Source organism: Teleopsis dalmanni, chromosome 1 (assembly GCF_002237135.1).
Source record: "Teleopsis dalmanni isolate 2A chromosome 1, ASM223713v2, whole genome shotgun sequence".
In the NCBI taxonomy this organism is placed as follows: Eukaryota; Metazoa; Arthropoda; class Insecta; order Diptera; family Diopsidae; genus Teleopsis; species Teleopsis dalmanni.
In genome coordinates, this window is record NC_051846.1 from 210,247,311 (window position 1) to 210,262,028 (window position 14,718).

The 14,718-nt window shown below is 32.4% G+C and overlaps 5 protein-coding genes across 5 annotated transcripts; 2 read left to right on the forward strand and 3 right to left on the reverse strand.

Moving 5' to 3' along the window:
* Positions 1-853: 853 nt before the first annotated feature.
* LOC119675347 lies at positions 854-3,451 on the reverse strand. Its single transcript, XM_038086544.1, has 3 exons — positions 3,308-3,451; positions 3,037-3,207; positions 854-1,054 (listed from the first exon to the last, which is right to left on the reverse strand). Exons 1-3 carry the CDS (start codon positions 3,438-3,440, stop codon positions 996-998), a joined length of 363 nt encoding a protein of 120 aa, XP_037942472.1. The 5' UTR covers positions 3,441-3,451; the 3' UTR covers positions 854-995.
* A 5,535-nt stretch (positions 3,452-8,986) lies between these two features.
* Positions 8,987-9,986, forward strand: LOC119671694 (DNA excision repair protein ERCC-1-like). The gene is made up of 3 exons (XM_038082444.1): positions 8,987-9,490; positions 9,547-9,720; positions 9,774-9,986. Exons 1-3 carry the CDS (start codon positions 9,077-9,079, stop codon positions 9,960-9,962), a joined length of 777 nt encoding a protein of 258 aa, XP_037938372.1. The 5' UTR covers positions 8,987-9,076; the 3' UTR covers positions 9,963-9,986.
* Positions 9,987-10,028: 42 nt separating this feature from the next.
* Positions 10,029-11,161, reverse strand: LOC119671693 (probable cytosolic iron-sulfur protein assembly protein Ciao1). The gene has a single exon (XM_038082443.1). It carries the CDS (start codon positions 11,071-11,073, stop codon positions 10,084-10,086), a length of 990 nt encoding a protein of 329 aa, XP_037938371.1. The 5' UTR covers positions 11,074-11,161; the 3' UTR covers positions 10,029-10,083.
* A 131-nt stretch (positions 11,162-11,292) lies between these two features.
* On the forward strand, positions 11,293-13,549 carry LOC119671695 (Hermansky-Pudlak syndrome 1 protein-like). The gene is made up of 3 exons (XM_038082445.1): positions 11,293-11,528; positions 11,592-12,767; positions 12,828-13,549. Exons 1-3 carry the CDS (start codon positions 11,405-11,407, stop codon positions 13,304-13,306), a joined length of 1,779 nt encoding a protein of 592 aa, XP_037938373.1. The 5' UTR covers positions 11,293-11,404; the 3' UTR covers positions 13,307-13,549.
* Positions 13,550-13,613: 64 nt separating this feature from the next.
* LOC119667188 (U3 small nucleolar RNA-interacting protein 2-like) lies at positions 13,614-14,713 on the reverse strand (the record flags this gene model as incomplete). Its single annotated transcript, XM_038076476.1, has 4 exons — positions 13,614-13,855; positions 13,914-14,050; positions 14,104-14,301; positions 14,358-14,713. Coding segments are annotated over 4 exons (933 nt in total), but the record flags the coding sequence as incomplete, so codon positions are not given.
* Between the last annotated feature and the right edge of the window lie 5 nt (positions 14,714-14,718).

Consider the following 14,718-nt stretch of genomic DNA (forward strand, 5'->3'; position numbering starts at 1 on the left):
AATTTGAGATGATTTTGATAACTATATAGATTACGCAGATATCAAAATCTAGATCTCTATATGTAGGAATTTACTACATTCACATAGCTTAAACATGTTGAACTGAAAAGAATTAGCTGTGCCAAAATTCTTATCATCTCCAACCGTTATTCAGTAATGGAATGAAAATTCCAATGCTAAGAACAGGAAGCTGATATATAACCAATTAATTCGATCGTCATTTCTTTATGGATGTGTAGCGTTTAGCAAGGCCTCAAACACTATTATTCGCAAGCTGAAAATCACTCAAGACCAGGCTCTGAGGAGGCTTTTCCAGGTGCCCTGTTACATTAGGATGAATGATATCCTCAGGAACCTCAAGATTGATCTGATCAAAAATATACATAAAGAATAGAGCCCTGAACTATTCATAAAAACTGACAGGCTTATCAACCCCACGTTAGCGAATCTCAAAATTGTTATAGGCTCCTCGGGGTGGTATGCAGAACTAAGGTCAGTTATTGTTTAGTCTGAAGAAGTAATAAACAATAATTCAGTCAAGGCGTAGAGAGGGGTTATAAAGATATCTCGCAATATTAACAGAGAGTAAAAGTGCTCAAGTGCACTGACTCAACTAGCCTCAACATAATAATAACAGTTACTGTTCAAGTCTCTACTTATAATGTACGTATATTTATTATTTCAATTTCTGACTTTTTAAACAACCCTCGTTTCTATATATGTATCTTAAAATAAAATAAGTTCAACGAAACATCAAAGACATACCAATTTAGTGGGAAGACATACCAACTTAGTAGAAAGACATTAATTTTATTTTATTTTGTGTTTTTATATTTTTGCTTATTTTGTTTTATTTATAAAAATTGGATAGAAATTAAACAAATTTTACAACAGTATCGATTAAATAACTTTTTTGTTAACAAAAATGACATCATTTAGTGGAGTGGCATCATTCAATCATTGACCAACTTTTGGATGACGGCGGACTTCAATTTTCAATTGCTCGAAACGCCCTTGACTTTGGCTTTGCTCGCTTCGTGATGCTTCTTCTTGACTGAAATCATGAAATCATGAAATTACAAAATAACATTAAAATTATTACAAAAAATGACGAAAAATACAATTTATATAAAGTAAATAAATTAAGGTTTTTTTTTAAAAAGTTATTGAGACAAAAATTGAATTTGTTTTTAAAACAAAAACGTTTTCTGTTCAATCAGCAGAAGAAATCGTGTGGGTTGAGTTATGCGTTAAACATACGCCCAGTTGCACGGCTTCTTTTGGACAGATATTCTTCCATGTGAGCAATTTCCAAACACTTTTAATTACAACACTATTAATATAAATATTTTATTATATCTTATATATATATGTATCATTAATGTAATCAAGATGTACAGTTCAGGGTTCAATAACTATTTGTAAGTAAAAGAAATTTTTAAACGAAATAATTATAAAATTCATTATCTCTATCTGATTAGATCTAATTTTCTGATTAGACGTAGATATATATTTTCTGACTGAAAATCATAAAAAAAAATTAGAAATGTGTAACTGTAGAGTTCATATTATTTACAAAGCAAGCCTTTTTAACTTTTACTCAATTTAGTTGAATTATATACAGTAAAATAACCAACAGTTAAAGTACCAGACAACAGCATTAAAATCGCGTTAAAAATTATGCTTGTCGGAAAAGTTCGTATGCTCAATTTCAAAGTTAAAAATATAAAGAATTTAAAAGTAGGAGTTTTTATTAGGAAAAAAGTGTAAGAAAAGGATATAGAAAGAGAATGGAGAAGAAATAGAGAAGGAAAGAAAGTGTGACAAAAAGAAAGAGATAAAGAAAGCGTAACAAAAGTGAAAAAATGAAGGATGTAAGAATATTTATTGTCAGATAAATTCAATACAAAATATGACTGATCTATGAAAAAAAACTAAGCTTATTATTAGAGGCTATGTAGTATAGTTTAGTATAGTTTAGTATATATAAGGTACTGTAACTGAGAAAAGTGGCAATATCTGGATAACTTGTCAAGCATATTAGCGTCTTTTTTTATAGACTATACTATTTTTATTTTTAATATATAAATTTGTCGTTCGCAATTTATGTACAGCAAATTGGTATCAACTACTGTATTATAACCGGTGGAATATTAAGCTTTTAGGTGGCCGGTGTCAGATTTTTAGAGTCACTTTTATTTTTTTTAAAATTTACAAATATATCAGTTATATATATTTTTATATATATATATACAAATCAATCATTTAAAAAATAAATAACAAATTAAAAATGTCTCTTTCCAGATATTTATAAATCTTTTTGATAGCATGGCATCTAAGAACCCATTAAAAATCAATTATGAAGGTGAATTAAGAATTGAGAGGATCTGCATTATTGGAAGTCCTACTGAAAATTATGTTTTTTGTGTTGAAAAACAAAATTCATATTTACTTAATATTTACTTTATTTACTTAAGTTTAGTATTAGGCAAATAATAACTATTATAAATATTCAATTTGCTAATTGCTTTTTTGCCAATTTTATTCAGTTAAGTGAGGTTAAGATGAGTTAAAGGAATATTATTTTCATAATAATTGTAAAATAAAGTAGCGAAAACTTTAGCTTCCTAAGTTAATAACTTCCAAGTCTGTTTAATTCCAACTGACAAGAGTCCATAAGAATTATGCAGCTGTGGATCGGGTCTCATCTCTTTAGGTTGTGATTCATAAACTGTTACTTATGAAAAAGATTTTGTCACACTTATAGTAAATGTCAGTGGATATAAAATGATCTTGATTTAAACAAATTGAGGTGATAACAATTTGAAGTAGTGGTAATCTGTGAGGTGTATTATTTTAAAATAATGAAGTTTTTTAATTTTTTTATAAACCCTTAATGTTACAGGGTATTCATATACATATTTAGTCCTAACTTTCTCATCTTTTTCTTCTTTTTAATGCCTTTATCTTCTTGTGGAGCATAGGGCCTTATAATCAGTTTCCTTATAATCATCTTTAAATCACTTCTATACTTACTTGTTATGAGCGTATCCGGATCTTCTTGATCGGCACTCTCCGGATGCTGCACTTTCTTGCGCAGTTTTTTCAAATACGCCATTTTATACTCCTCGCTTGGCTTGCCGCCTAAGCCATAGCTAACTTCGAGTACCGTTAGCGGAATGACGGTTGATGACACTGGCACAAGATCTGCATTAAATTAATTCAATTAAATTTTATGATTATATTGTCATACGTTTTTTTTTAATTAATTCGATTTTTCTTCATCAATTATTCATTTCTGCTTCACCTGCTTCGTATTTATCTTGAGTTGTTTTCTTATACAACATTGGCGTAGCAAGTGCACATTCACACACCAACGACAGCAACAACAACAACAAAACAATGCCACTGCAATGCAATAATTTTGCTTTTGCTGTCATTTTGAAGGTTGTTGTTTCTTTGTTATTGCAATAGTTGTTGTTGTTGTTGTTATGTTATTGTTGTTTACTGTTATTACACGGAGTAATGTAAAAAAAAAAATATGTAAACAATGTACGCGGCAAATAGACCAACTCGCTTAAAAGCTCCGATTAGACTGAGGAATTTTAGACTAGCGAAGTTTGACAAAGTCGCTGGCTAAGACGGTTTAAGCCAAGACGGCAGCGGCGTTTGCGCATTTTTGTTGTTATAATTTTTAACTTTGGCTTTTAATTTGTTTTAAAACAGAAAGTGAGAGGCGTTCTGCAGCTGCTCATAGTTGGCAACTTGTCGTTCAACGCAGGTACTCGTATGTATGTATGTATGTATGTAAGAAGGTAAGTTTCAACTTTGGTTTTGAATTAAGTTTAATTAAAATAACTTGTAATATAAATGCCACTTGGAATCAAGTGAGTGATCAGTGGCTCATTAAAGAAGTAATTAAGTAAATATTAAACAATGCATTGTTTATTAACAAAATAAGTAAGCGGTTAGGGGGTTTGATTTTTACAGAGCTAATTTACTAATTTCCTTATGCTCTACCTATAAGAAATGTAAGAGATATAGTGGACCCATTGGGAGTATGTACTTCTTATACGCTTGATAAAATGAATGGTTTCAGTGATAATATCAGTCTGAATATTGTCAAAAGTGTAGTGCTAAGAATATTAGTCTCTTAGATCTTGAGATATATGAGTTCGATTCATATGAAATTAGTTATGACAAATTAGTTATGGTTAACAACATTCTAAGATTCAACATTCTGACATTCTAGTGGCGGAGGTGGTCAATAATATTTATTTTCCTTGTCCACTTTTGAAGATCAGAAAATCGGAGATTTATTAGTCTCTTAGATCTTGAGATAAATGAGTTCGATACATAAACAGTTATAATAATTATTTATTATAGTTAACAATATCCTAAGACTAACTCCAGAAAAATGTGCGAATATAAAAAAATTCAAGTACGGCTTTGGGTCAGTTGGTTAAGGTGCGCTCACTCTGAACCTTAACTTTGGCAGGATACGAATTCAACTCTTGGTACTTACAGTCTCAAAAAAATTATCCACGAATAATTAAATAGAAGAAATAATTCTAGGATCACTGTTGATGGATATTTGGCAATACTCGAAACAGCTGTATGTTCAACCAAAAATTCAATTAATTAAAATAATATAAAAAAATTGATTTCTATTGTTGTAGTTCACTACTTTTCAAAAAAAAACCTCTCTATAAATGCTTTGTTATATTTAGATAGTGGAGGGGGTCAATAATATTTATTTTCCTTGCCAACTTTTGAAGACCTGAAAGTTTGAGATTTATTAGTCACTTAGATCTTGAGATATATTTTTTCGATACATATGAAATCAGTTATGACAACTACCGATTGTGGTTAACAACACCCTAAGACTGACATTAAAATTAATATTTATAAATACTTTGTTGAAGCTAGATAATGTAGTGGCGGAGGTAGTCAATAATATTATTTTAGCTATTGTGTTGTATTGGGCTTATTGGCCAATTATGTTAAACTAACGTTCTTAAAGACAATTCTAGATTAAACTCGAAATATAAATAAAATTATTTTTGTTAATTTTCATTTATAACAATAGGTAGTTGAACCTAATTGATCATTAGACCCAATACAATAAAATAATAATAATTCTGGCCATAAAATAATAAATATTTATATATTTTAACTGAATATAAATATTACCTTCCATTTAACTAATATTACATAAGACTATTGTCATCAAAAATTGAAATAAATGCTTATATTTAAATATAATTGACGTAGGCCTTGGCCGCTATGAAATCTTAAGTCTAAATCTAACTTATATAAACTTAAACATAATCATGGCATAGCTTTTTCAAAGTTTTGAACTTGAAATATAGGCAAACATAGCAAGGGAAGATAATTCTGATCCACGGACTTATCAGTAAAAGAGTCATTCTAGAGTCTTTAAAATCAGGAGCTTATAGCCAACTACCTTAAAGCAGATATGGTTAAAAAATAAAGCTTGACAAACTTTGATAAGCAAGCTATCTAACTTGTATCAGTAATCAGAAATTGAAAAATTGATCATTGAAAAATATTTTTTGGTGGGTTTATGGTAACTAGTAGTGAGGTCGACAAACTACGCTGGATGATTAAGCCTAGTACAAGACTGTAGGAGCATAGTTATACTTAACAACGGGAGAACATCGACTTTGCAGATATTATGAATCACAAACTCAAAATTTGGATACAGTTTACAGACATGTAGTATATTTAAACATATCAACATATTAATATAAACTGTAAGTAATGGATAGTTTTCTGATCATGAATTTACTAATTTCGTCATGATATTAATTAATGGTCCTAACTGAAGTGTTGAAATCAATTAATTAGAGTGGAAAATAGAAATAAATTTTAGTCATTAAATACAGTGTCTGTTACTTTCATTCATTATCAATTTAGTTTTTAAAATTTTAATCTATTTTCATGACCTCAAGACTGCATAATTGGATAACATTTAAAACAATCTGCTCTAAAACAGAACCACTCAAATTTCTTCTATTATTTCCATTGTTGTAACTGTACTTCAAACTAGTCCGAACTACACAAACAGTATGCAAATTTTCTCCCTTCTCATTGGATTGCATTGGATTTGTCTATCCGGACGAGCACTCAAATGGATTCTCATACATTTATTTACTTCTATTATTATTATTATTTGTATAAATATAATGAAACAATGAAAGACTCCCTTTGTCAGCAAGACAAACTGAATGTAGACAATTCGTACATATTTCAGATTGCATGAATAATTACGAGTCCAACAGATTTTGTCCACAATTTGCAGATGTAGATGACTACGGCTGACTATGGCTGACTACGGCTTCTACTGAGCTGAGTGAGTATGGTTCGGTACTGAGCACGTATTAAATTCGAATAAAAACATTTTTCTAATGACTTCATTTGCATTCATTTGTTGTGAAATTATTTTTGTAGCTATCTTAAATCAATTTTCCTGATTTACATAAATATTATGGAAATTATTTAATTGTGTTTGTCTGTAAGTAAACGGAGAGGAAACGAAATTTTAACGAATTAAATGAAAAGCAGGCAAAATTTAATTGAATAATGTTTTTCACATGTTTTGCTGAGACTTGGCAGGAAACTGCTTTATTAATTAAAAAATGTTTTATTAAATAATGGATTTGAAATTTATTTGAATAAAGGAAACCGCTATGCTTCGATACGGAATTTGTGGCTAAAATGGTACCAAAGAAAAGTGATTCCAACACAATGGAATCAGCACTGCAGGCACCACACAATTGTTGCATTCACTTTCTAAGAAATATTCAACAAATTGTTAACTTGCATCCCTTGTCAATAAATCCTTGCCTGTGTGTTTGTTGTTGGTTTGTCATGCATCTGCATTTAATTGTGACTTTATGGAAGTGCAAAAAATGCAAATAAACTGCAGACTGCACACGCATGCATTTCATTTATGTTCAGACATAAATTTTTTGCTGATATTTTGCAGCAAAATCCTGACATCAGGATTTTGTCCTGAAACAAACAAAAATATTCAAAATTTAATTTATGCAAAAATATTTGCATAAGTTTCAGCTTTTACACATACTCGTATTAACGTGTTTATTTATTTTTGTAATTGATTTCACAAGTTGCGAATTATAATTAAAATTGTGAAAATGGATCAATTATTCAAATTCAAAAATATAAATATTTAATAAAAATAAAAGTTTCAAATGATAATTATTTGTAATCTCATTGAGGTGAAAATATTTACAAATTAAAAATTTTCTTTAAACAATTTTTCATAGAGAACAGTCCTCTATGAAGTTCTTCATGAAGTTCTCTATTCCTTATTTCTGTTAGTAGAATTTTCTTCACAATTCAAGAATGTTTAGTTTATGAGAGTACAATGTCCGCTAGTACCTCTTTTGTAAGAGCCCGACAGGCTTATCATATATGTTCCAAGTGATATGCTCCATATGTTGGTACTATATGCTCTAACATATGCACCCACTCATATGTTCCAAGTTACTGTAAATATTCTTTTAGAAAAGCTCTGCTTAGACAGTACTTCTGTATTTCTTGATTAAAATTATCTTTTTCTTATTATTTCCTACTGCAGAACTTATATCTATAAGATTATTTATTCCAGTAAATTATTTTGAATCCGTTGAATATGTCACAAATATGTTTCTATATTCGGTCACTTGAAGGAGAGTATTAAGGACTAATGTTTAATAAATATGTTTACCAACGTAAGTACTACAATAAAGAAATTAGATTTAACAGATAAAATATATATATATAATAATAATATATAATAATATATATATAGAAAATCACAATGCTATATAGATAATTAGGGTTATTAATATCGATATCTCAACTTATTAATAAATATAACAAATATACTTATATTTATATAGGTCAGATATGTATGAATATTAATTTCCTGATCTTGATTTATTAGGTCCATCACATCATATTCCTCAAACCCTCGACCTCTGACACCCGTCTTATTGCAACCTTTTCGGCAGTAATTTATTTCTATAAACAGATTTGAGTAAAAATAAATTTTAACCGCATGTATTAATTAAAGTTAAGAGCTTAATTTATTGACATGAATTTAATTGGAACATTTGTGCATAGTTCCCATGTTGTATCTAATATTGTTTATTTTTCCTTTTACTAGAAAACTATTTTACTGAAAAAATATAAACTCTTTTGAATATACCTTACATCAAATTAAAATCATACTATTGCTTCAATTACAGGGCATTTTTATTTAACGAATATTTAAAGTATATAAGAATTATAATTTAAATTGCTTTTCAATACGTAACTATAACCTATAATGCTCATATAATTTACTTGGTTAGCATTCTTTATAAATGTTGAACTTCAAATTAGTCGTGATTTTCAATGAAGAGTTGCTCCGGAAGAGGGATTTTGCTGAAAGATCACATTTCGTTGAGATATATTCAGTTGTTTAGGTTTACCATTTTAGATATTTTTTATTTAAAGCACGCTCTAAGACTGTTGACAAATATCGTGTTTTTTTTCAGAAATTAGTTCTTTTTGAAAAAAACAAAATATCATTCAAATATTATTTATTTCTTCTTTATATTGTTTATAGAACTGATTATATTGCCGTAATAATATTAATAAGCATATTTTAATTCTGGTATAATGGTGAAATATAAAGCATATAACTTATGAAAGAAATAGAAAACACTTAATTTCCACTTTAAATACAAACTTTATTAATAATACAAAAAATACATCATTAGTAGCAAATATTTAATTGAATAAAAGTAAATCCATGAAATAAATACTAAAAATTACTTTCTTTCGAATTATTTACAGTTGAATCAGTTCACAATAGTATTGCATGAGGCGTGTAGTATGTTCACGCTTTTGCCTGAAATTTGCCGTTACGGCGAATTGAACAGATGATTGTTCAATCAATACATACCAATAATTAACAAAAAATTTAAATTGTTCCTATACATGTTATTATAATTTATTTTAAATTAACTATATATTTTCAATATCATTGTAAAGAACAAAAATGTTTGATGATGGTCCAGATGATTCGTTTGATGCAGAGCTGGCCAATCTAGAAATACCAACAGCACCAAAAGTACTGAAGCTAGTCGTGAAAGATGATGGTACCTCAGAAATTGCGAAAAAAGTGGCCACAAATGCAATAAAAGAAGTTGCTACAGCTTCTAAAGCTCCAACTCCGCACACAATATTAGTTAATCCAAAACAACGTGGAAATCCAATACTCAAATCAATACTGAACGCACCATGGGAATTTAATAATGAAATTATACCAGATTATGTTGTAGGGCGTACATCTTGCATTCTATACTTATCGTTAAAATACCATAATTTGAATCCAGATTACATATGTGAGCGACTCAAGCAACTTGGTAAACAATATGATCTACGTGTTTTGTTGGTCCAAGTTGACACAACAGTAAGTAGACCTTAATACTTATTGTTGGCTTAAATCTATGATTTTTATTTAACCAGGAACCACACAATGCATTGAAAAGTTTAACACGTATTAGTCTATTAACTGATCTCACGTTGATGCTAGCTTGGAATCATGAAGAAGCTGGTAAAATTATTGAAACATATAAGTTGTATGAAAAGCGGCCGCCGGACTTAATTATGGAGCGCACAGAGTCAAGCCCCTATCAAAAGGTTATCTGCATATACATTTCTAAAGAATTTGTAAACGAATTCTATTATTCTAGCTTGTAGCTGCACTCACACACATAAAACCGGTGAACAAAACAGATGCTGTCACATTATTGCAAACATTCGGTAATTTGGAAAATCTGATAAACGCGAGTGACGAACGTCTCTCGCAAGTAATTGGTCTAGGCCCACGGAAGGCCCAAAAGTTGTATAAAACATTACATGAGCCATTCCTATGCAAATAAATTTATGTTTATGTTAAAAAATAATACATTTAGTCATTAATACAATACTTTTAATATATATAATAGAATATAATTTTTATTAATTCGTACACATAACCCAATAAACTCATACATCAACCAATTACTCCACAAATTTCCATATTTTAATTGTACCATCATCACTACAGGAAAGTAACTGGCCAGACACCTTTGGATTCCACTTTACAGCATTCACATCTTGCATGTGTGCCTTATCTTCTGCTGTCTCTAACGAAAACGTTGGTTCATTTTTAGTAGAACTTTCGTCTTCTTTAAGAATTCTCACTGCATCATCACCACATGCCGTAGCTATCAGTCCAGTTATTTTACACCAAGACACGTCATATATAGCACGTGTATGTAAGCCCGAAATAGTGCATATTAGTTTCCATGTATTTTCTTTAAAGCATTCTTCTTCGTCAGGTTTATAAGATCGCCAAATTTTTAATGTTTTGTCATCACTACACGACACTAATCTGTCTCCAGTGCTATCAAAATCAATACCCCAAACAGTGCTAGTATGTGAAGATAAAGTGGCGACACAATCCCAATCACAAGCACCTTCAGAATACATCATTATTGTGTTGTCATATGATGCAGAGGCCAGAAGCTCTTTATGTGGATGCCACACAACACGTTTGACATCTTGAGTGTGAGAATTGAGCACAGCTGCACAATCGAATTCGTTGTCGCCAACAACTTCCCAAATCCACACAGACTTATCACGTGAACAAGTGGCTAGTAAGCCACCTAAATTTGACCAACTCACACTTTTCACCTCATTCTCGTGCCCTTCCAATGTAGCGTTGCATTCAAATTCACCTGATGTTTTGGACCAAATCGCTGTAGTTGCATCAAAGCTAGCTGAAGCTAAATACTGCCCACAAGGTGACCAACTTATCTCTCTTATCGTGCGTTGATGACCGTCTGAAAGTATTGTTTTTGTTGTCCATACATTATCCGATACACCCCAAATGCGTATTGTTTTGTCTTCACCACACGAAGCAAATATAACACCATTCACATGCCATGCTATGCCCCATATTCTGCCCTTATGGCCTTTCAAAGTGTGTTCGAGTTGCAGTTTTCCCATATTTTTTAATAATAATTTTTAGAACTCTGAAGCACGCACGTACTCCAATTTACAAATGTTTTGGTAATCCTTAGTGACGTCAAATAGACGTACTTGAAAGGAACGAGTAATTGCTTAGTATGGCAGGTACTTGTGTTATCTGTTCTCAACTCACTTTGTTCTGCTAATTCACAATATGACATTGATAAGATTTTTTGTAAATAAAGAAGTTTTCCTGAAGAAGAAGCACCACATAGGGTAGTTTAATATTTACATCGGAAAAATTTCTCTACACTTAAAAAAAATTGCAAAAATGTTTATGGCTTAAAAGCACAAAATTTAAATAATCAAAATGAATGGCTTAATAGTGTTTAACAGTGCAAATGACGTTGTTTTCCAACAATTCAACGCCGCACTGTCGGAAAAGGTAAAGGATATAGCAATTAAGCAAGGACTGCTGGATGAAGATGCCAATGGTAGGTACATTTCCTAATATTTCGTTGTGAATAAAAGGCAAAAACGGCGAATTAATGTTATAGGTGCTGTGGATGGTAATATAATTTTACAAATATTCAGTCCAGTTATTAACTCGCAACGCATAATGCATTTCCAATTCGATAACACATACGCCAGCTTCGAGTGCGAAAACGGCTTGAATTTTACATTTGGCGAACTGCTCGGTTGCACGTTCATCAAAATTGGACAAAAACCAGTAAAAACTTTGAAACGTCACTTGGGTGTAGCTATTGCACTAACGCGTCTTTTCTATGGAGCAAACATATTTTCAACACAGGCCAGCAGCGTGCAGGAAGAACTGCTCTCCACTTGCTTGGAGTGCTATGAAGAGCATTTGTTTGACACCGAACAGTCGATGATGTTAGAAGCGCTGCCACATTTATTGATTAATGCAGAACTAAAGCGTACAGTTCGTTCAACTTTGGATGCTGCACTGGAGCGCCTACGAGAGTTTGGCTATAATCGTGCGCACGCATTAATGTTTGTCTCGCATAAGTTTGTAAGCATAACCAGCACAAAGCAAGCCCTGAGTTTGAGTGCGGCAGATCTGCTATTCTTAGCACTGCTGGTTCGCTCCCTACAGCAGGACACAAAGCCACTAAACAACTCTGTGGCAGTATTTTTGCAGGGCTTGTCGCAGGATCCATGTTCAGGCTGTGTGCCTTGCATAGCGCATCTGACGCAATTGGAAAAAGGCATTGTGCTCATACAAATCGTAGAATACGCAAATGTCCAGGTGGCTAGCAGCATTTACGACACTTTCTTCGTGCTGCAGAAAATTGTTTCCGTGCAAACGCAAGGCGATACAGATGCCTTGAAGCAATCCTATGAGTGTCTGAAAGTATTTGTTAAGCAATCGTTGGATTCCCTAAAACGTGCCAAGCTCAAGGGTGACGATCTTGAGATTGCAGTTAAAAAGTTCAGTGCTAAATGGGAAAACCTGCGCAAAATGTATGCGGAGTTTTTAAAGGGTTTTGAACGTGAAATGCTGGTACGGATAGAATCGAATATGCCCTCCTTTGTGGAGGATTTAAAACAACTATTTACGCTGTCCTGTTGTGATAGTTCTTCAGTAGCACTGGACCAACTGCCCGAAGTAGCTAGTATTGTCGACAGCAAGTTAATCGAAGTTTCTGAATTTTTAGCTGTCAAGGCGGAACGCAACATTTCCATAGAAGCTTATTTAGAGGACTTCCCCGGTATGTTGTACACCATTTCAATTACTCTCCATTGTTTATAATAATTTTGATTCATCGCAGGTTTAATTCACTTTATGTACATAAATCGTTCATCTGGGCTTATGATAGCGCCCGACTTAAGAGTCAATCAACTTGTGCCAAAGGAGAAACTTTGGTCAATGGTGGAATTCACACGCAACTATTTGAAGAAAGGTCAAACAACTGTCATGTGGAAAGACAAAACTTTCAATTACTCTTATTTTTTGTGGTTTGAGGATCAAGCGAGTGGGGCCTTGAAATCAGTTGATCTACAGCAGCATTTCAATGCTCCCGCAACGGCAGGTAAAGTTCTCAAAACGCAGTATGAGCCTGGCTTGCTTGCGATGGAGTATTATCAGCAATTGGCTGAAGAGTGTTTTCCCGAAGCGGCACCAGGCAAAATTAAATGCTACGAATTATTTTGTATACATTTGGGTTTGGTAACAGCAACGTGTGCAGTTGAACATTCCAGGAGATTAGTAGCCACTATAGCAGATGTGATTGGAGAAGACTGTTTTTAAGTTATGTAGTAGTTTTGTAAGAAAATTGGACTAGCAGATAGCTCAGTACTAAGTGCCAGCTGGAACTCAAAAAGCTTGCAGAGAAATGACTCGGCTTACCAATAATAATCGGAAGTTTGGCTGTAACCAGAATATTTAGACTTATAACTTTGGTAATTTTTTTGATGAGCTCTGCAGTATCAGTGTTCCTTTATCAATGTTTTATAAAGGATTTGTTATCCATTTATTCCTTCTAGTCTCATAAAAAATACTTAATAAATTTTATAAAATTTTATTTTGCTTACTAAATAAAGCAAATTATATAAACTTAACTAGAGTTTTCTACTTCTTTTTTTAACAAGTCAATAACAACGATTTTATTTCTCGCCTCTTTATCACGCCACCATCGCCCCAGTCGGTGTTCTTGGCCAACGGCAGCATACAATTTAGTGCCATCGTTGTTAAATGCTAAACTATTTACAAAGCCATTCATGGGTATTTCCAGAATTTGTTTCAGTTTCTTGCCATTGTCACTAGACTGCCACAGCCGTATGAAACCATCACAGGAACCTACGTACGTATTAATTATAATTCAATTTTTTCTCAACACACTCAGATTAACACTCACCTGATGCAATTAAGTCTGTATTGACTACACAGCTAATAGCACATATCCAGTTGGCATCGGAATTGGTTTGCTTGCCATGCACTTCACGCACCGTGCAGAGTGGTCTTTTCTTCATTGCACTCCATACACAAAGTGAACTATTGTAAATGTAAATATCATATGTCTTTTATACATGAATAAGCTTGCTTACCCATCAACACCGCAAGACACGAAGTTTTCATCATTTATGAACTTGACATTTTCTATGCTGCTCTGATGAGCGTTGTAAATGAGTTGGGATTCCTCCGTTATTTTCCAAACTCGTAGCGAATTATCAGAACCACCTGATGATACAGCGCGTTCTCGACTTAGCGCATCTATGCCAGTCACACCAGCCTGATGTCCAAATCTGTGATAAACATTTTCGTAACGCTTCTTATGTATTTTATTCAACTTATTACTTACAAACTCTCAACGTAAGCCATTTCGTCCAGCGACCAAATTTTAACAGAGCGATCCTTAGAACCTGAATACAGTTCATGTGTATCTTTACGAAATACTAGTGAAGTCACCACATCACGGTGGCCTTTAAAAGTCTTCAAGTGTGTCAATTGCTGAGGGCACCAAATCTGTATATTATTGCCGCCTTCGGCTAAAGCTAGATATTTCATGTCGGTGGACAAACACATAGCAATAATGTGCGAACGTCGACTTTTTCCATTGTCAGGATCTTCTGTATAAGGTTGTACATTAAAGCTACCCACTATTTTAAGCGTATTTAAATCCCACTTCAGTACATGCTGCGTTTTCGATCCAGTAAAAAGAT